Here is a 22,512-nt window from a genome sequence, read left to right as displayed (position 1 = left end):
TGGTATGTAGGGTAGCTAGTGGGAACATAAAAATGTATATGGAAATTGTACCCTTAATAACATACATCAAGCAAAGTACCAATGTCTGTTTTTCCTTCATACAAAAATAGACACAGATTTGAGATATTTTACATATGGCAGAACAATGTCCATTTCAGGAATACATTTTTTTTTGCCTCAGTATCTCCATGACTGTCCAATTCCTGTGTCATATGAATTGTAAAAAATAAAGGATAAACACGTTTTCAGTATGTTTATTGGAATAGAAGGCATTTGAGATTGGAATTGTGTCTTTTGTGAGGCCCTGGATATTGAAAATAGGTTAAATATTTTTGATAAAACCTCTGGTATGAGGAGGAATAAGTGGTAAGGTTGGATGTGTTCATGCATGTAATTTTACAGTGTGCATTTTAGAAAGCTAAATATGGAAATTGTACTGATACGCATGTTGAAACATGTTCACACAGTGAAATCATCAGTGTATGCCCTTACATGTTATCAAGGAAACAACAATCAAGTACCCAATTCAGTCCTGTTGTTCAAGTTATATGAGTAAAGGTTAACAGTCATCACATGTCATTTCTAGCACATACATTGCGCATCATTCTCCTTAAGCTACTTCCCAATACTTTTTCATGTTCCTTGTAGCTATCAAACATACCAGTTTGGTCCTATGAAAATGGCCAAAAAAATGCTACCACACCTTGATTTATTCTTAATATTTTCATCTCAATTAGCGGCAGAGATCTCAAATATTGGCACAAATTAATAAAAGATTGTATTTGAAGAAAAAATAATGATTTATATCATATGGTTGCAAAAAAGGGTTTATAGTACCCTAAATGTCACTCTCATTTAGGAATTTTCCAAATTTAGGGCCTCATAGAAAAGAATTTAATGGTTCAGTCATAATGAGAACATGTTTGATTCCATCTTAAAAAGTTTGGTGTGGCTATGCTTAATACTTCTCAAGATATTAATGCCCAAATATGGCATCCCACATAAGGCATTTTTGAAAATGTAAAAATTAAGCAATATCAAGGGCCAAAAAATATAAAATCATTGGAATTGAACAAAAATATTTGTGGGTCCTAGTTTTGGGACCTAAACATGATATAGAAAAATCTGAGATGGTGCTGCAACCAATTTCCGGGATTCTGTCTGATTTGAAACAAACTGACACGATTATGAACCAAACTTGCTGGTGACTGTCTGTCACTTTCGAATGTGTATGTATTAACAAGGCGTAACGATCAGAAGCATAGTAAAAGAAGAGCATGGGGGTGTGTCTTTAAACCAACACTGGACACATGGACGCATCAATGCTACATTTACTTCCACTAGTCACTACCCTAAAATTATGCACAGTGCAATAACGTGATTATTCTACGTCCAACTGCAATTATATGCAGTTGGTCAAGAATCAGGTATCTCCCTTGTCCATTACCATATATTAAGACATTTATCTTTAAATAAATTATGTCTAAACATTTTACAAGGAACTGACTGTTAAAGGACCTGCAAATCCACGCAGGTGTTTCTGAATTGAATGGACCTCTGCTTAGGGTGAAGATGGCTGGAGCTGGGAATTATCTGATGTCACCCAACTGTAGGAAATAGCCAGGATGAGTAAGGTGCAACTTGTCGAACCGTTACAGGTGAAAAAAAAACTAAAAAAAGAGTGAAGGAGATCAATCAGAAGTCTAATCAGGGAAAACTAAGTGAAAACACTGGCGTAGGTAACCATGGATGTGCTGGATATTTAAGGTGAGGAAACAGACTTAGTTAAACTTAATTATTTAGTTTCAGTTTCACTTTTAATCAGACTTGAGTTGGAATATTTTGGTCAATATGAGGCACAAAGTAATTATCTTTCCACAGACCCCACTACTGGTACTCCTTTCTTAATGATGTTTCCTTTACCTTAGTTTTGCATTTGTACAGAAATTAGGTGTCTCTATCAAAACATGGCAATATTAAAAGATGTCTCTTAATTACTTACATCAGTTAAGGTAACTGGTTGGTTTGTTTACCAAATCTGATAACTTCAGAAACCCAACAACAAGGTGAACGCACATATTTTTTGCACACATCTCCTCATCTAGTGTGTGTGTGTGTGTGTGTGTGTGTGTGTGTGTTTCTGTGTGCGTGTGTTTGTGTGCACATGTGTGTTTTTGAAGTACATGTGTGGTCTGCTATTTTTGAAGTTCAGCGTAGAATCCAGGAAGCCAAGTTTTGTTTGATCAGACAACACCCACCTGGCTGCGATAAAAGTCTGCGTTATCAGCTTGTTGTATGGTGTTGACGTCAAAAGCTTAGCTAAGTTTCATACAGCCAGGACACTGATAACAGCTAATGCTACTGAACCAAAACCATAATGGCTTACACGCATGCTTTTAGATTTTTAGAACAGGGATAATCACCATCGGGGAAGGTACTGGCCAGACTGTGAAACTGAGCAAAGGAGAACCTCATTAACTTTGCGGGGGGAAAAAAAAAAAAAAAAAAAAAAAAAAAATCAATGTATGGACATTAGGTTAGTTGGCAACTAATGGTCAAAGATCAGAGGCAGTGAGCCAGCAGCTTGTCAAACACAAATGAATAGTGGGGTGCATGTGGACAGCTTTTGAAAAGTTTTTTGGCCATAACACAGCATGCAAAAAAGGAGAATTGTTGAAGACCACTAGTGCATTACTAAGCATGGGAGCATGTTTAGATGAACAGCATATTACGCAAGCAATCAAAGTAACACAATCACAACAAGTAAAACTGATTCCAGAAAAGAAGAAAGCATTCACAGGAATTTCAAGCATCTAAAACACACAAAAGATTTCCTATTCTGTAATGAATGGGTAAAACCTTTTTTTTGATGTTGTCTTGCATTTAAAAATGTTTTCCTCAGTTCTTGTGAAGGAGCACTGTTCCCAAATTTTTGTCTTACAAATTAAATCCCAAAAAAGTCAACATCTGCATAGCTCTGTGGGATAAATTTTATCACCTGTTCCTTTTTTGAAAACAAATGACCAAAACATCGAGCGTAAACTTTGCAAACAGCAGTTTGCATATCACAGCTCAACAACCAACATGGCAGATCATCTAAAAATGGTAGGCTAACTTGTCTGCGTTTGGATGCTCTGTCAACTTTCATTGGATCACCGGTTGATATAGTTCTATTTTCAGAAATCATATGAATATGGGCAGGTGTCGCTGGGTGGTTCTGAGTCTGTTGTTGTCATTTCAGTATAAAAGAATTAGGTTAAAATTATTTGATTTAATATGCTGCAAATACTAGCTTTTTACGTTTATTTATAATTCATTTAGGCTAATAAGGCCTCCAGCTAAAGTGCACTCAGGGCACTGTGGTCAATTTAGTTTAATCTAGAGATAACATGCAGATTTGTTTTTCCCCCCACGACCAGTTGATTGGTTGAAGAGCAGGTACGATTTCAGTTGACCAAGATTTTCTTTGGTTGACTACAATCTTAGTATGTACAGAACCACATGCAGGGTCTAGGAGTATATAAAGGACTGAATGAATGGGGCAAGTATGCCCATCAATTGAGAACAACACATATAAATGAAAGCATGTTTATTAAAGCCTGCGTACAGGGTGGTGTGTGACCTAAGGATAACACAATGAATGTCTATGTGAAAGAAGGCTTCTGCAGTTGTTTGCAGCATCCTGTGAGAGAATAAGACAAGGCGATAAAAGAGCATATCCAAGATAAATAGCTTGTGTAGCTATCTGCATCAGAGTCAGCGTGTGCGTGTGCCTTAAATAATGCATGTGGCATAATGATTGCAAGGCATGCTGAAATACACAGTATGGCAGCAAGGCAGACAGAACTGATGAATAAGTAATGGACGGCGTCCGCCTAGTAACGTACACGCATGTGCACACACATACACAGGCATGCATGCAAACCATAACCACCAGCTGGTTCATGCTCAGGAGAGGGGAAAACACGGCAACTCTTATTTTTGTACTTTCTTATGCTCTTGTCTTCTCCCTCCTTTCCACAGTGACATCGGGATGGTGGGAGGGGGTTGCTTTTTTCATCCATCTCCCCAGAGAACTCCAGACCCGACTCCAAATATGTGAGATACTTTCTCGTTTATTATTGATTTCGGTTATTTATAATACACACACACACTCTCTCTACAACAACGCTCCCTAAATTTTGCAGTGTTACTCGTACAATCTTTATGATGACACATGCAAAGTTTGATCATGACTGTTTATTTTTTTTCAGAAAAGTAGCTCAAGCAGTGCTGTTATGACGTATTTGTGTATTTCTTTAAAATGGTTTGACATATCAAATTTTCTTGAACAGCTTTTGGCAAGCATGGTCTGAAGATGACTCACACTGAATTTCAGAAGAATCTGACAGTTTTGGACAACTTGATAAATCTAGATACTTAAGACAGTGTGAAAAGGCAGGAAGATTAACTTGCAATAACTTAAGTTTATGATGCAAATTAATAAAAGTGTATTGCAGAAACCAGGACAAATTAAGGTCAATTAATTTCCGAGATACAGGCTTAAATTTAAAAGCGTCTTTGTTGTAGCGCCACCATGAGGCCATTTGCTCCAAGGTTTTGTACTCTCCTTTATTCACAGTGGACATTACAAACTGATGAATTTTGATTGGCTGCTGGCAGCCACATTGCTTAAGTTATCACTGTACGAAATTGAACTTTTGCTGATAATTTTTCAATGGAATAAAACAAGCAATTTTTAGTTATAGCTCCTCCTGGTGGTCCATTTGTTTATAACTTGGGGATCAGCTACAAAATGTCGTAAAGATCTACCATGTTAAGTTTCATGAATATCAGACAATGCATTGGTGCGATATATGACATCTACTGTACTTAGACATTTTCATTCATTGGCTTGTTCAATTGAAATGGTTTGTACATTGAAAAATCTTTGGCAAGTTAAGATCAGCAAATTAAGTAGATGATCTTGGTCAAGTTTTGTAATGATTGGTCCAGCAGTTGCTGATGAAATGTTGAAAATGATGTTTGGGAAAATGGAGAAAAAGTTGAAAAATTTGACATGTTTAGAGCAGAAGAATAGAGGAGAAAAAAATGCAGATTAACTGAGAGACTGACATGAAGAAAGAATTTTTACTCTAGGCCACACTGTTCTTAAGATATGAGCCAAAAGGCAAACTTGATTTTTACAGCGCCACCTATTGATACAGTACCTCATGTTTTGAAGCCCTGAGTAGTGGTGAGAATTTTGGACCATGTCATGAAGTTTCATGTTTCTAGGTCTTAAGATTTTTGTAGAAACACTTTTAGCTGAGATAAATTAATAAGAAGTATCAGAACAAAAACAATAGGGTTCCTGCAGCTTTGCTGTTTGGACCCCTACTAACCCTAATGACAGTCATTAAGCTCACCAATGCAATGTAATGAACTTCTAATGACAATCAGAGCAGCCTCAATTGATGGAGAATACCCAGCATTTCAGTACCCTCTTATGTCTTATTGTAATACTGATATACAATGCATTCAGAAAGTATTCAGACCCCTTTACTTTTTTCACATTTTGTGATGTCAACAAATATTCTAAATTCAACTATATAACTGAATTGTAAAAAACAAAACAAAACAGACATGCTATTGTGAAATTAACTGACTAATAAATATCTGATTGTGGGGGGAAAAAGCAGCACTACCGCGGCTGTCTGCCTCACAAGTTCTCATGTGTGCCTTGACCGCAGCACTGAAGGCACTGCATGACAGACAGAAGTCACACAACGTCACTTTCACTAACTGAAAATGCCACATAGGTCAAGCAGCAATGACTGAATAATTCCACAAAAACTGTTTGGAAATACTTCAGAATTTGGTCAGTAGACAGCAAAATTGTGGGACCTCGAGAGAAAGTTGTATGCAAGCCTTGCAAGCTACAGTTAGCCTACCATTCCAGCAATAGCAACCTGAGGGCACATCTTGAAAATATGAACACAAATAGTTATGTCTCTTGTTGTATTGGTTTGCTCTCTATGGACATAATAATAATTTTAAAAAAAAAGATATTCAAACCTATGTGTTTTATTTAGAAGGAATAATCAAACATAATTTTTGGCCAATTTTGATAGCGCTAACTAAATTGGAGTCGACCTGCAGTAAATTCAGTTGATTGGATATGTTTTTGCAACGCATAGCTGATGTTAAAGTACTGACCTGTCAACCGTGTTGACAGTCCTAATGTTTCAGCTATCATTGGTGGGCTAGCACAGGTAACAAATAATCTTAATTGCTTTAATTATATCAAAAAAAGAGAGAGCAGACTCATTTAATGGGTAAACAAGCAGAACTCTTAAAGAACTTGTAATATGTTTATAAAGAAAGTAAATAAAAAAGCACTGAAAGTGAGCAATGATGTAGCATAAACCTCTCTCTCTCTCACCCAAATAAGAGTTCACACGATCCTAAAATTGAGTTTGCTTGAGGCTGCCAATCTGATCTAGTTGAGGGAACAAGCTCTTACTCATAACAAGAACCAACTCCTATCAGTTATGAGGAAGATCTCAAATCATCAAGGCTTCAAAACACCGTCTTAAAATGCAGACCTGGTTAGGAAGAGATGCTTTGAGCTCTTGGCTGCAGTGGGGAGCTCTGTTCATTCATATTTTACGCCCTCTCCTTCCGTCTCAATGGTAATGCCTTCCCAGTCTGCGCCAAGCTCACAGCAGACAGAGGGCCATTAGCTGTCGGCGATGCTAAACTAAACTTATGAGAAATGTCAGCTCACCACACTGCTCCCTGTGCACTTAAAATCAAATGGGTCACAGGAATGTCCATGTGCACTATAGCTGGACCCTCAAACTCTTTATGACAGAGTACAGATTATAGCAACCTGCCAAATGCGGGCCTTGTCAATAATGTAAACAGACATAGAGGTAGTAATGACGGTAACAAAGTCAATAAGAAAGATGAGTCCAGTTGTAAGCCATGGCAAAAGAAGATCAAGGATCCATACTATGAGAAAAAACAGCCTATCCATTATGGTGTAGATCTGCTGATAATTAGTTACATGAAGGATCTTGGCATTTGTCCAATTTCTTGCATTTAAACAATGGTCTGTGTTTGATGACATTTATACTTGTGGAGGCTTGTTTTTTTTTTTTTTTTTAATCAGTAATCGAAGAGGAGAAAGTCCATTCTTAAACTTATTTTTCCAGTTAAGCAAATGCCCGGCTCTCTTCACACCACTTAAAAACAATTGCTACACATAATGGCAGACAACAAACATGGTCCATTTTTTCTGTTAAACAAGTTGGTGGTAAAATACACTCTGACGGCCATGCTGAAGCCATTAGTCTGCAGGCTTAGCTCTAATGAACTCCTCTTCCCGGACTAAGGAAGGCTAACCTCTGGTCATGGTGGTGTTGTCAGCCAGAAGCTAGCAAACCCCACTGTGAGAGTAAAGAAAAGGTCTGAACCCTGAAGTGGTCATCCATAATAGATAGGTTCCAGAGGACTCTTCTAGATCCATATGATCCTGCTAGGGTTTTTAAAAGCCTTTACACAACATACCTCTACATAAACAAGTGAGTTTAACAGGACGTGAAAGGGAAAATCATGGCTACAGTAAAATGAAATGTCCACCTGTTTATCTTTACATCTGCACATAAACAGATACCTAACTTTGAATACCTAACTTTGGGTATTGCAGAAACAACAGAGTCTCATATGTGCTTCCCCATGCTAGCTCTATTGAGAATAATATTACTTTTTACTGAGTATGACCGTCAAAAAAACTTTGGAGAACTGCCTGCTGATAAGATCACCTGTTGGTGTGCCATAGCAAACACTAATACGTAAGCTAGCGAGACATCTGCCTTACAATGTCAAAAGGGGAAGGTAATGGAAACCCCAGACGCACATCAGCAAGTCAAAATCAACCAAACTGAAATCTGCTGAGCTCGGTAGTTACAGGAGTTAATAGTTTCATTTGAGCACGTTGGTCTGGCAGAAGGTTACTGGTCCATCCTATCTCAAATGGACTAATTACTGGGAAATATGGATGAGTCATACCAGCATTTATAACAGAAAATTACAAACCAAAATCAATTACTTTTAATGGAATTGGTCAGTGCATTCACTTGAAAAGGTGAAGTAAATCAATGAGGAGCTTTGCAAAGAGTTTAACTTTGGTGAACTTCAATAGACACAGTTTTGTGCTACTGACCAATTGCGAAGCATTCTGATAGTTTTGACCTTTGCGGTAATGGAGACCCCTGAGTCTAGAAATGGAATAATCGGATTAGTTGTGTCACATCATCCACTGTCAACTCCAGTTTGGCAGAGTACAAACTGCTGATTTGAATTAACTGTTTTAACAGTTAATTTAGATATTCCAAAAATCTTGCCTATTCATTTTTAAGTATCCTAAATATGACTGGGTAGTATATTGTAGTATACGCTACTGGTAATACGCTAACTTTTCACCCAATTGATTATGTGTGATAGTAATAGCTGCTGCTTTAGAATTTGGATACATGAATACTAAAATTTTGTGTCTTCTTTCGCATTCTGACCTGCATGAGAGCAAAAATGCTGTAAAAAATCTACTTTAAAAGAGTTTGTATTTATTCACACACTAACACAACCTCGCACTCCAGACATCTTCCAAAACCCAGCCAGCCAACACAGAAAAACACACCAGGCCATATGCAATATTCATGTCATGGCAACATGGTAAAATCCTTTTCCCTCTACAACATCCACATAAATGCAAACTCACACACACACACACACACACACACACACACACACACACACACACACACACAGTCCACCTGCTATAGCTGTCAGGATAATGGCACTGATGCAGACAAAGTGGGTTAAGGCATTGCCTGTTCTCCTGGAAGACAAAAACAAGTCTCGCTCTCAGCACTCTGCCATATTTTCTTAGACCTGAATGTGAAGAGTGTGTGTTTGTCTGAGTGTCTCTCTTTAACAGGGTTGACATGAAGGCCACAACCTCAGGCTATGTCTGTAGATATAATTAGGCACTGGTACACTGACTTGTATTCCCTTTATAACTCCAATCTTTCTCTGAGGATCAAATTTAATTTCACCTTTGCTCTCTGATAGCGTCAGGTTTGTTTTAGCATGTTGCCTTAAACTTTTGCTTCAGTACAATGTACACCTTGTGGACTCAGCTTCCATTTTCACTCCAAATGTAGATAAATTATTATGAAACTGTTGAGTGCAAAAGAAATAAAAAGACAGATTCAAGGAGATGAAAAGAAGGAAAGTGCGGGAGATTATATTTCAGTTCATCAGAAGTTCTAGGGAAGCATTCGGAAGCATCCCTTGGGCAATGACTTTGACTTGGTTGTTCGTTGTTGGTGTGTTTGTGTGTGTGTGTGTGTGTGTGTGTGTGTGTGTGTGTGTGTGTGTGTGTGTGTGTGTGTGTGTGTGTGTGTGTGTGTGTGTGTGTGAGTGAGAGTGAGAGAGAGAGTGACGGTGGCTGGGCAGAAAAGCGGCAGCTGCCCACCGACTCAAGCCTTCACCAAACTGGCACCAGGCAAGGGGATCCATGCCAGGTCAAGGAGTGTGTGGGGGTGTTAGGGGGCTTTGGGGGCCCATCTGGGCACCTGGCACCAGGGCTCCCGGACTGTGTGGGCAATCTTCAGACTCCTGAATTAGGACTACAATCGGATAGAAAGGTATAGAACGTGATTTGTTGATTCTGTCATTTAATTCATGCTTAATGCTTCAGTGTTAAATACTTACACATTAACTGTGATGGAACTTCAACTTTTAAGCTGAATCAGTAATGAATAACTGCAACTATTACTGGCAAGTCTCAACTTTTACTTGAGTGAATTTATGATTCAAAAATAACTTAAATATGTTGACTCACCATAGATACTACTTTTCCTGGTGGTAAGTCTCTCTTCCCCATGAGATTTTGAGCATCAACTGCAGCAAAACCAAAACTAGTGGGGATGGGAGACTGTGTACAGAAAGGAAAAAAGAAGCAGATGACAAGCAGGTGAAAATAAGGCTGTTACAAAAGCAAATGATCTGCCTGCCAGACTCCCAAAATCACTGTGTATTACATGTTCCTTTAAATGCAAGCACAAACATGCATATTGACAATGTCAGGATTGAGGTCAAGCATTCAGTCACACACAGAGACACAAAACTCCATGTTCCAGCGAGTTGGGGGGGGGGGGGGTAGCAGGGGTCTGGCTGGCAGACAAGTGTCTCCGCGCAGTCATGGTGACCTACAGACGGGGTGTCATCTGGAACACACCTTGCCTGTCTATCTCTGGCTTCTAAACTATAATCCTGTCCCCTCTCTGCTGCTTTTTCACTCTCTCCTCTTCATGTATTGAATCTGATCTACAAATGCACATTGCATTCAACGAGAAAGGGCGATTCAAACCAAGGAGGAGACAGAGATGATTTAAACTCAACACCTACGAAGGCGTCAATTGTTAATCACTTTATTTACAATTACAAAGTTAAGATCTCGTAATCATGATATCAGCACATCACTACATACGCGGCTTCCTTTGAAGACTTTCATCTATGAGAAGAAACTAAGTACCTCGGAAATATACAAAGTGAAGAAGCAGAGTAAGGTCAGGGTTTGAAAAGGTTCTACAGACGTTTTGAAATATTATATTATATATATTATATATTATATATAAGACACCTTTCTTTGTCATGACTCTGGGATGAAAATTTAACACCTTTACGCCTGCTTGTTAATGCCAGTATCTAATCAGTCAGATTCTTGGTAGCAACATGCAACATCTAAATGTGTGACTTTCACAATGCAATGATTGATGCCAGACAGGGTGGTTTGGGTACCTCAGAAACCACTGATCTGATTTTCTGAATGTCATTCACAGCAGTCTAATTTTTAAAGTCAATGTCTGTAAACATTTAGTTAGCAGCTATTCTGATAATATGCCTTCTTAGTCAGACAGGTCAAAAGAGGGGGCCAGACAGGTTCAAACTGACGGGAATGTGACAGTAACTTAAATAACCACGTTACAACAGTGGTATGCAGAAGAGTGTCTCTGAACGCACAACCTGTCTAACCTTGAAGTGTATGGGCTGCAGCAGCAGTGGATTCCAGTCTGGTCAAGAACAAGAAACGGAGACTGTAGTGGGCACAGGCTCACCAACAAAGGACAGTAAAAGATTAGGAAACCGTCACCTGGCCTGATGATCCTCTATTTCTGCTGCAACACGCAGTAAGTAGGGTCAGGATCTGGCATACAGAACAGGTTCTATCCATGATTTCCTGGACGCATGCTTAGTCCCACATGTGGTTAGGTTTAGACAACATAAGCACTTTTTTAAGTTTAGGGAAAGATTCTGGTTTTGGTTAAATACTGATGAAATAAATACATTCGGTCTCATGCTTTAGTCAGTTTGAATTTTCTCAATACTCAACCAAGACCAAAATCTTACCATAACACTAACAGAGTGCTGCGAGTGGGTAAAGATAACCATAAACATGTTTAATCATGCTTTCATTGCTACATGCAATATAGAATCACAAGACCACATATAATTGTGAAGATTTGTAGTACATGAATGTAATTTCTAGGAGGCAGGGTTGGTTTCTTTATGGCCACAGGCTACCCATCAATGCCTGCTTCCAGCATAATCAAAGTGGTTCAATGAACATGGCAATGAGCTAAGTGTAGCTCCAATGGCCTCCACAGTCACCAGATCTAAGTCCAGTAGAGCACCTTAGCGATGAGGTGGAACGGAAGATTCACAGCATGAATGTGCAGCTGACAAATCTATGATTCATTCATTTAGGCTATGACCTTGTTGAATCCATACCTCTAAGAATTAAGACTGTTCTGGGGGAAAAGGTGGGTGCTATCCCGCACCAGAAAGCTGTACCTAACAAAGTGGCCACTGAGTGAATAGTCAAGCTCTAGATGCATAATGAACATGTAAAATCAGAGGCCAAGTGAGCACAAATTTAAAAATCACATACTGAGAAGTGAGACTGGAGTTCAGTGAGCAAGCAAGAGAGAGGGTTGTGGTGTGTGTGTGTGTGTGTGTGTGTGTGTGTGTGTGTGTGTGTGTGTGTGTGTGTGTGTGTGTGTGAGAGAGAGCAAGAAAGAGTGAGAGAGCGAGAGAGAAAACAAGCAAGAGAAATGGAGATGCAGAAAGTGAGAAAGAATTTGGCCAAAAATATGTTTCTCTCCACTTTTTTGTGATTTCCTTTCCAGAGTTTTTAAATGCTAAAGAGCCCACTGACATTTGCATAATTTGCCTTTCCTCATCCCTCTTTTTCTACTTACCCCGGCCCTCTTCTCCTCAAATTGCTGTTCTCCTCCCATGTCTCCCCACACCCAGCTCCATTCATTGCATTTATTCTATCTTTTCCTCCGACTCTCAGGTTCTTAAGTGCTCATAGATAATTGACATGTCTAAATAAAGATAAGCTGTTCAGTAAGGGGATAGGAGCTGGCCAACAGGTCTGCCACTTCCTGTGTGAACCGCTCTTCATCCTCTCTCAACTTGCTTGCCTCTCATTCTGCTAAGCCTTACTATCAGCGCTGTGCAGACAGAAAATTAACCAGCATTAAGACTAAAAAAGTAAAAAAGACAACTGTCACGTTTCTGGCTGATTACGACAGTGCACGCCAGGCTCTGATGAAAGGAGCCATAACAAAGCCCCTATGAGAGCTACAAAACCACTTCTGGTCTACATTATCTGTCACTTCTCCTCCTTCTCCTGCTCTACTCTTCTACTTTCCCATCCTCTTCTCCCAATTTGTCTTCTCTCCTCCTCCTCCTTCATCACTTCTCTCACCTTCCCCTCCCTCCTCTTCACTCCCTGCAGCGTCTTTGCTCTGACAGTTATGTGTGAGTGGAGCGTGGGCTGCTGCTAATTTGTGCAGAGTGGGAGAAAGCTGTTTTGGCTTGGGGAGAAAGAACTGAGTTTAGCCAATACAGCGGATTGGATGGATGGACATGCCGTGCGCACGCACGCACTCGCACACAGACACAGACACACAGACACACAGACACACAGACACACAGACACACAGACACACAGACACACAGACACACAGACACACAGACACACACACACACACACACACACACACACACACACACACACACACACATATTAATAAATGTTTGGCTAAGATGTAATCTTCATTCCCTCTCCTAATGTCACATGAGCACTCACAGATACAAACAGATGCTTAAACCCACATTCAAATCTAAGTATGGAAGTGTCTCTGAAAGGTGCTGACTTTGGTGCACAATTTAGTCATCCTGATTAGTATGCACCCAAATCTGTCTCCATCACTGAGTCTTCCTGATCATCCTCCTCCACCTCTCTCCCGCATGTTGAAATTTCCGCTACTTTAGTCATTCACTGTGATTGACGCTCATTCTACATTTAATCCCATACTTTTTAAAAAAAGCAGCACACATACACACAGACTGGTGACTTTAAGGTCAACAGAGCCGACTGCAGCTGTTGTTCTCTCATTACAGTCTGTGTTTAAACAGACTTCACAGCAGAGGACACATACACGCAGAGGAAGTGTTACTGTTGCTCTTGGCACCTGGTTAATTAATTCTAACACATCTTATGAATGTGTTAATAGAGTATTGTACTGTACTTATTCCAATAAATATGTTTTTGTCCTTTTTTTTGGAAGTTATTTAAACATTTAGTTATTATTAGGACCATACCAAACTTTAAATTTTCCAAGCTAAATTTGATTCAGCAGCTCAGGCCTATGGTTTGAATAGTGAAGGAATCAGTGACCAGACTGTGTATTAGACTTAACACGTGACGTACAAAACTTCTGTCTAGATGCTTTGGCTATACATTGCTGAAGTTTATACCATCATGGAGGCATCTGACCAGTCACCAGTTCATTATGCAGCATGACAACAACAAAAAACATAAAGTCATAAAGGACTTTCTTCAGGAGCATGAACAAGGAGTTTTGTATCAGATGGTCTGGCCCCCACAGAACCCTGATCTTAACATCATGGAGTCAGTCTGGGATAACATTAAGAGACAGAAGACACTAAGACTGCCTGAATCCAAAGAAGAACTGTGGCAAGTTCTCCAGCTGTTTCGGAACAACCAACCTGCCAAGTACCTTGAAAAATTGTGTCTAAGTGTGTCAAGGAGAACTGAAGCTATTTTAAATGCAAAGGGTGGTAATACCAATAATTTATTTGATTTAGGTTGTTTGTTTACTGCACTTTGTCTGAAGTTCCATCCATCCATTAGCTTATCCTTTGAGGGTCCTGGGGGGCTGGAGCCAATCCTAGCTGATATTTGGCAAGAAGCGGGATACACCCTCGACAGGTCACCAGTCAATCACAGGGCCGACATATAGAGTCAAACAACCAGTCACGCTGACATTTACACCTGCACCTCCCTGCATGCATGGGAAGAACATGCAAACTCCACCCAGAAAGAACCCAGAACCTTCGTGCCATGAAGCAACAGCTCTAACCACTGCACCACCGTGCTGCCCTGTATGAATTTGATTGATAAATAAAAACAATTTGTTGCATTATTTTTTAAAGCATCCTCACTTACTCCTTATTTTTAGTGCTTAACACTTTTGCATAGTACTATATTTCTGCATGTCACCTTTCGAACACCCAAAGGTAATTGATTTTAAGTAAGTAGTCCTACTTATCACACAGTATTTATTTTATTTTTATTAATGTATTTAGTAAATCTGTTTATGAAATGCCAGTTATGCGATTAATATGAGGCTAACTGCATCCAGTATTGTTTTTCTTTCTCTGTCAATAGTTTTTTTATTTGTTTTTGTGAATGTGCCATTGTCTTCAATGAGACAAGGGTCGATGGAAACTGCATTTAACCCACGCTACTCCCATGCAAATGAGACAGCTGTTAATTAATCTGTGGCTCTCACTGTTGGCAGAGAATCCTGGCTGCAATTCACTTACAAACTACAGAACTACAGCACATCATTACCAAATAAAGTTAAGTTTCAGTTTTACTTCACCTTGTCTCAGTACACTCACTCGCCTACACATGCACGCTTTCTGTTTTTCTCTCGTCGGAGAGTTAATTGAATGACTTTTAACTTTTGAATAACCTATTAGAGATGCCTGTTACCAAAGACAGGTGTCTAACACGTATTCAACGGAGGACAAGAACAGTGTATTGAAGGAGGGTCAGATGATGTTGGTTGACCTGTTTAGATAGGCCACCAACAAATGTGTTAAGTGTTCTTGCAATATTTTTTTAAAGCTATAGTAAATGTACAAAAGGCAGTAAAATACTCTTCTATATTTGCAATAAACCTTTCAAGAGGAATTTGAAGGAAGGTTGCATCATTCTGTCTCTACCAGTTTAAAATCTGTATATATTTTTCTAGAAAAAACATGTTAAAGTAATCAGTAAATTCAAACCCATGTTAATGCGCAATACTTAATTTTAATTTTAAAAAAAACAAAAAACAAAAAATCAAAATCAGACGGATCCATATGATTCCAATTATTTGTATGTGTTAAATGTGTCTACATCGGTCTGTGTGTTTATGCTATTACATGTGTCACTGCTGCAGGCAATGAAACATGCTATTAACAGGTTACAGCTCCAAGTCTTGGCAACCATATGTATGACATCACTGCTTTATCAGCATGTCCTCCTGCCACATGGGACAAACATACCGGTTGTGGGTTGATGACATGCTCATGGGGTGAGATCATCACACATTCCTGTCAACAAGAGTGTGAAGTTCCAACAGAATGTCTTGTTTCACATGCACTTTTACATACATGTCCACATGAGCACTGGTACATGCAGTGGATATTCCAAACAGGAGCTGGTCACTGAAAAATACATTGCCATGTACTAAAAAAAACATGCAACATCAGCTGGTCGAAATGATTACAAGCTCAGAAGTAAATGATAAGTTTCCTCATAAACAGACACTGACGGAATATATTATTGAGCCACACATTAGCCAGCTAAGCCAACTGTGATCCCCCACTGAGCATTGATGTTCTGTAATCACCTGTGGTTCATTACGCATCAGTAACCCCAAACACATGACTGCGTCAATCACTCAACTCCAAAGGAGTATAAAGGGTGTAAGTAGGTAGGCAGCAGAGTCAGAGTGCTACATATCCCGGACATAAACAAGGAAAACCTGACCAAATCACTAATTTGTCCATGATAAGGATGGAAAACCATTTGCATGGTGAATCCCAACAATCACAACAATGAGACTGAAAACCACAGTTATCAGTCCATCCATTCATCAGTCCAAATGCAAGTCACACACAGAGGTAAACACACATAAAGACGTCCTACCGAAATGGTTGAGTGCAGCTGGTTTAAGAAGTTCCAGAGGCTGCTCCTTGCTGCTCAAGCCACCTGTTAGAGAGTAGAAAAAGTTGGGTTAAATGTGGCCATCACTATGGCATCAAAATTAGCATCTCAATAGACTTGAACCCCCATTATCTGTCCACAGTCCCAGGACAGAGCTATAGTGGGAAATGGGGTAGAAGTGGGAAATGAGAGAAATCAAGCAACATAAAGTGACAAGAACAGAGCAGATGTGTGTACTAATATATCTTGTCAACAATGTCAGACAGACAGAGAGAGCCAACGGCACAGCAGACAGTCTTCACACATTACAAGCCTACTTTCTGAAACAAAGCTCAAATTAATTCTCAATTATGCCTCGACTACGCAGTTCTGGATTCAGTTAAAGAGAATTAATTTTAACCATCTTTGCTAGTCCTCATTAGTAAGAGTAGTTGCTAGACCCAACCGATGTACCAGTTGCAACTGGTACATCGGTTGCGCATATGTTGTCCGACATTCGCTGATACTGAAAACTTTTTTTTTACAGAACATAAGAAAAAGATACTTGGGGTAATTTAAAAATATTGTCATCACAGTTTTTCCAGCAGAGCATGTGCCGACGCCATTGTTTGCAATTCTCTTAGCACTGTCTGTAGCACATCTAGCCCAGTACGGTACAGTAAGGTACAGTGGTTCGGAGTCAAGCGTCTTCATAGTAAATTGCTAATTAGTACTATATAACTCTTAATATAACCCTGTCCCTGACAACCGTCATGTTACTCATTCTTATCACTTCTGTTTGTGATGTTAGCAAGGTAGCTAGCCATCTGTAGTTTGTCAGTACAATTAGTAATTTAGAACACTGAAAGGTAAGCATCAGATTATTTCTTTCTTTTCATTCTGCAGCTCAGCAGACACTGTGGAGTCTGTTGAGTGTAGACTTCACACTACATAGTTACGTAGTTGGTGAGATGCAGTGCTGAAAAGTAAATAATCAATGTTCCCATCTACAAAACACACAGTGCAAAATAACTAAGGATGATAAAAGAAAGCGTTCACAAGCAAGTAATCAAAGTCCGTACTTACAGTGCAGCATTTTTTGCTACATTCTTGTTTGTAACAACACTTCTAATCTGGCTTCAGTGATAAAAAGACTGAAACATATTCCGTTAAAAATTAAGCTATCTGCTTTTGTTAGTAAGTGTGGATTATTCTGACACGTCACTAGAGTCTAGAACTAGGCTTAAGCCTAGAAAAGTGAGAGACAGAGAGAAAAGGACAGACAGACAGACAGACAGACAAAGAGATGTAAGCACTAGCTAGCCATAGGCCTAAGAGAACAGGTAGGTCCTTAAGACAACACAGTTGTGGTACACCTTACATCATCAGGCAGTTGGTTCCAGAGAGGGAGGCCATAGTGACTGAATGCACCTACTCCAGACTTACGTCTGATCATGGGTACAGTTAAGAGCCCAGTGTTTGATCATCTGAGGATTCTGGAAGTTTTTTAGGCAGTAGCAGGTTAGAGAGGTATTTAGGAGCTGGACCATAAAGTGCTTTGTAGATAGTGAGAAGTACTTTGAAATAAATTCTGTATTTTATATCGGAAGCTAATCACGTGATCTAAGTATAGGAGTAATATGTTCAGTTTTCTTGTCCCAGTGAGTAATCTCGCTGCAGCATTTTGAATGAGCTGGACATGTCCCACAGTCTTTTTGGGAAGACCGACAAAAAGGGCATTACAGAAGTCAGAGTAATTTTTTATGGAATCCTGGGCAATGACCAAAATTGAAATGTTCAGGTGATGTTTCTATCAGTTCTTTGTTAACAGTCTCATCCAGGTCTCAATGAGACTCAATGAGCATAATACAATCAAGTTAGTTGTTACAATATACAATTAAGTATTTCTTAGATAAGGATCTGACATTTAAAAGTGCCAGCTTTAGAGTGCAGATGACCCTTCGTATGCTTAAACAAACACAGGCCTTTGTCTTATGATTGTGCAGTTACATATTGCACATAACACTAGTAGTAAATAACAATTAAGAAATTAAATAATCATCTTTTGTTCCACTTTGCTGCAAAAGGCCCAAAGCAAATTGAACACATTTGTTTTCTTGACTTGTCTCATCTGAAGCTTGGAAGGGAACACACCCCCCTTGAACAAGGTGTAAACATGCTGTGCTCTGAACCAGTACAATAAATGATATGGTATGCTGTATTGACTCCAGCTTTAATTTCAGGGTGTTTTCATCCGCAGCAGATGAACATTGTAGACACTGTAGCCCTTGTTATAAGCAGTCCCCCAAATTTTAGTGTCACAAAGTACATGAGCTTAAATAAATCTGTTATATTTCATCTTTGCCCTGATCCTTAATTAATGACAAGCTGAAGTCTACACCCACAGACATCAGCAGATAATGATGCTCTACAATGCCTGTACATTAGTAATATTCACTTTTTACTTGATTCTGGGGCTTTTTTGCCATCAGGCTGATCTTTAGCAATTGAAACACGATCAGTTGGACTGATGTCAAGCAGTGTTAACTTTGGCAACTGGTTTTGATTTAGTTTTAGTCTTTTGATGAAAGTGTGTATTGGTTTTAGTCAAATTTTAGCCATTTGATTTTTGTTAGTTTTATCTAGTTTTACTCAACAAAAACTGAAGACATTTTAGCATACTTTTGTCAGTGACATGTCAGTCTCATTTTCTTCATACATTTTAAATTTTTGTTTTCAATGCACTTAGAGGCTACAGCAATCGACATCTTTGTGTATACTTACCATGGTTACATGAGTCTCTCGCAAGGTGTCCACGTCAGTCTGCTCTGCAGTAATACACAGACTGACTCACCTTAGTAAATCCAGTTAGCATTTTCTGTCTGTTCGAACAGAACCGCTCTCTCTAATCTAATCTAGTGCAGTTTTTCCTGCTAACCTAGCGTTACTGCAGATACCTGTGGATTCACTCCCCTGCTCACTAAAATACTGTTCATCTTCTGGCTTTAGTTTGAGAGGAGAAGCTATATCATAGCATAACATCAATACTGTGATCTTTGTTTAGAGAACATCTAGAGGATGATTTAGATGGAGCGCCGACATTAATCCTGGGACTTTCTCACTCCTCCTGATAGCAACAGTAAAGATAACCGACTGAAATAACGTTAATGTTACCTGCACATCCATGGCACTGGATGGTTACATTAGCTTACCTTTATATAAATGTCGTCATACTGCCTGCATGTTTTCGTAGTTTGTCTCAGCTGTTTTGTTGTCCCCTCCTGTCTAATTCTCAGTGGATGTGGATGAATTTAGTCCATAAATCTGTTTCTTCCAAGAACAGGTAACGTCAGCTAACATTACTGACAGACACATAACTTTGCAAGGTGCTTCTTATTAATAGTAGTGCAACAGGTCAAGCGGCTAAATCATCTTCTGAAAGAGATATTTTGGGCAGAGGAGTAAACAGTTTTACTAATCAGGAGCTAGAGCGTGTGATTCCACAGATGCAGGTTGTTGAATAAGACTTTGCATTAAAACTTGTCCATTTGTCCATCTTTCACATTATAGTTTAATTTTTATTAGTTGTTGAAAAATTTAATACATTTCGACATAGTTCCTATTTTAAAAGGTTCCTTTGTAGTTTTAGTCTTGTTTTTGTTGTGTGGAAAAGGTCATCAGGGAATATTTTTATAGTTTTCATTAACGAAATTAATGTCAAGTGGCAATCAACTTTTTGCCATAAGAGAACTTTGCCTTGTCATTGTCTTACTGCACTGTCCTAAAACTGTAGAAATATGTATAGAAAGAGGAGTCCAATGACTCCCACTCTGTTCACCAAATGAATAAGGACCACTATTTTACATATCAAAGTCTGTTTACAGGTCTTGGGGAGTACTACTGCAAATGTGAAAAGTATAATGACATTTGTGGCTCCACAGGGAGCTGCACTGAAGCTGAGAAACTGCCTCAAGTGATGTCACTTGAGTCAGGGTCAGTTGGTGCAAAAGGCTACAAGTTTGAAAATGAAAAAAACTCTGAGGGTGAGGAGTTAGAAAGAAGTGAGCTTACCAGATCTTTGTAGCCCGCTCCTAAGCTCTGCTTGATTTTGTTGGCTCTGGGCTACAATAGCCACAAGTAGCATAACACACCGAACTTTCCAACATGAACTGTTAGGGGCTGAGGTGTTTTGTGGGTAATGCAGGTGCCAGGTTTTGTCAGTCAGTAATCATTTCATTTCAAATCTGTGGTGTGATGGAGTACATCCTATAGAATAAAAAAATATCACTGTCCTAAAACTTTCTGACCACAATGTACACACAGTATGCTATAATTAGCCTGTAAGACTGAATGGTTAACAGCCTGCTAACATACATTTCATTTTGCTTGGGTTTCATGAACCAACATTTTCATGCCTTACTGTCTTGAATTAAGCTTTTTTATTGAAGCAGTCTCTGCAATTGCTACACAAACTTGCTGCAATATTTCTGCTCCCACCTGCAAACAGTTGGGCTGAAATTATAGACAGCCTACATCGGTTTATCCTTACGATTGGCAGCTTGTACGGTTGGTGGGGTCAGAAATCCAGCAATTATCACCACTTTCAGGAAGCAGACTTACTTATGGTGAAATATTTCAAACTTTGCCTATACTCAGTGGGTGTCAGCACAGACACAGAAGGATGTATTCAGAGCTCAGTTACGAAATGTGTGCTAGACAAGCAAATACTTTCTAAGTCAAAAACTCAAACATTTTTAAAAGACAGCAACAATTTCAAGCTGAAAAACCTCAAAGAATAACTATGATTGTGTATATCTCTCATACAAACAACAGAAATCTCATCAATATCCCTGAACCCATGGAGTCAGACAAAAGGAAAGAAAACCTAGTGTGGAAGAATGGAAAATGTGAGAGGAGACCTTGACACCATGTGCTATGTCACACATGAAGGAGCAGCAGCACATGACATACCCACAACTACTATGAATTTTGTTTTTCTGGGTTGCTAGGTGCTATTTTCAGCCTAAGCAGACTGCTCCATGATTAATACATGATGGAGGGAGGGGCTGAATTAAATATTCATATCGTACACACAAAAACACACAGCAAATGCATTTCTTCAATTTCATAGTCTAGGCAAAGCCTGCTTTCCTTTGTGTCTTTAGAGAACCAGAGAGAAACAAACAAAAACAGAGTAGAGAAGAGAGAAGAGAAGAGAAGAGAAGAGAAGAGAAGAGAAGAGAAGAGAAGAGAAGAGAAGAGAAGAGAAGAGAAGAGAAGAGAAGAGAAGAGAAGAGATTTCTTTATTGACAGAGTATTATGAGAAGGCCGGATACAGTATGTGGATATTGTATGTGTGTGCATGTCTGTGTGCAAGTCAGTAGGGTGGCAGTGGCAGATGGTAGAAAGACGACACCAGAGCTTGATGGGTGAAAGACAGGCCAAGCAATCACACACTCAAACACACATACAAAGGAAGAGCTGAAAGTGTGAGTGAGAGTTTTGCATCTTCCCTCTGTTGCATAATAGCCATGAGCTTTTTTCATTTTGCGCTCTGGCCCCCTCAAAACCCTTTGCAAGGACTTGCATTATGAACACAGAATAATAGACAAGGAAAAAGAGTGTGGATGTGTATGTTTGAGAGAGAGAGAGAGAGAGAGAGAAAGATCGAGAGTTTGTGTGTGTGTGTGTGTGTGTGTGTGTGTGTGTGTGTGTGTGTGTGTGTGTGTGTGTGTGTGTGTGTGTTGTAAAAACACAGGGGAGAATATACATAAATGTGTTTATCAATCTGTGTGTACAGGAAATGTTTTATGGAAACCAGGCAGGATTACAGGTCATCTACCCATGACTGAGTAGAGTATGACTTCTGACGCCTGGAAAGGAAGACAGGTCAAGTGCTCTCTGCCTTAACACGCAGTGATGACAGAAAATCTCCATGGAAACCACAACAAACAAATATGCAGAAAGAGAGAGGGAAAGCTGTAGAGACATAGTTGAGTATTTTTTTTAAATCTAGTTTTTCTGTTATTAATACTACCACGTATTATATTTGCTCTTAAGAGTACATAGGCATAGACAAGCAGCCACAATGCGAGCTGTTGTCATATACTTGCTGTGTTCTATGTCAAATACCTTGCTGCATACAAGGAGGCAAATGAATGCGGAAT

At 39.3% G+C, this 22,512-nt stretch overlaps 1 protein-coding gene across 4 annotated transcripts in view; it reads right to left on the bottom strand.

The window, feature by feature from the left end:
- The window catches only part of hdac4 (histone deacetylase 4), a 120,723-nt gene that overhangs the window by 55,968 nt on the left and 42,243 nt on the right, over window positions 1-22,512 (bottom strand). For all 4 annotated transcript variants that reach the window (XM_040148628.1, XM_040148632.1, XM_040148630.1 and 1 more), the window contains exon 3: window positions 16,349-16,411. In XM_040148628.1, coding sequence (XP_040004562.1) covers window positions 16,349-16,411 — 63 coding nt within the window. The remainder of the gene's footprint in view (window positions 1-16,348; window positions 16,412-22,512) is intronic.

This window comes from Xiphias gladius, chromosome 16, assembly GCF_016859285.1.
Source record: "Xiphias gladius isolate SHS-SW01 ecotype Sanya breed wild chromosome 16, ASM1685928v1, whole genome shotgun sequence".
NCBI classification, from domain to species: Eukaryota; Metazoa; Chordata; class Actinopteri; order Istiophoriformes; family Xiphiidae; genus Xiphias; species Xiphias gladius.
The sequence above is the reverse complement of the archived record's forward strand: the minus strand, read 5'-3'. Positions and strand labels throughout refer to the sequence as shown.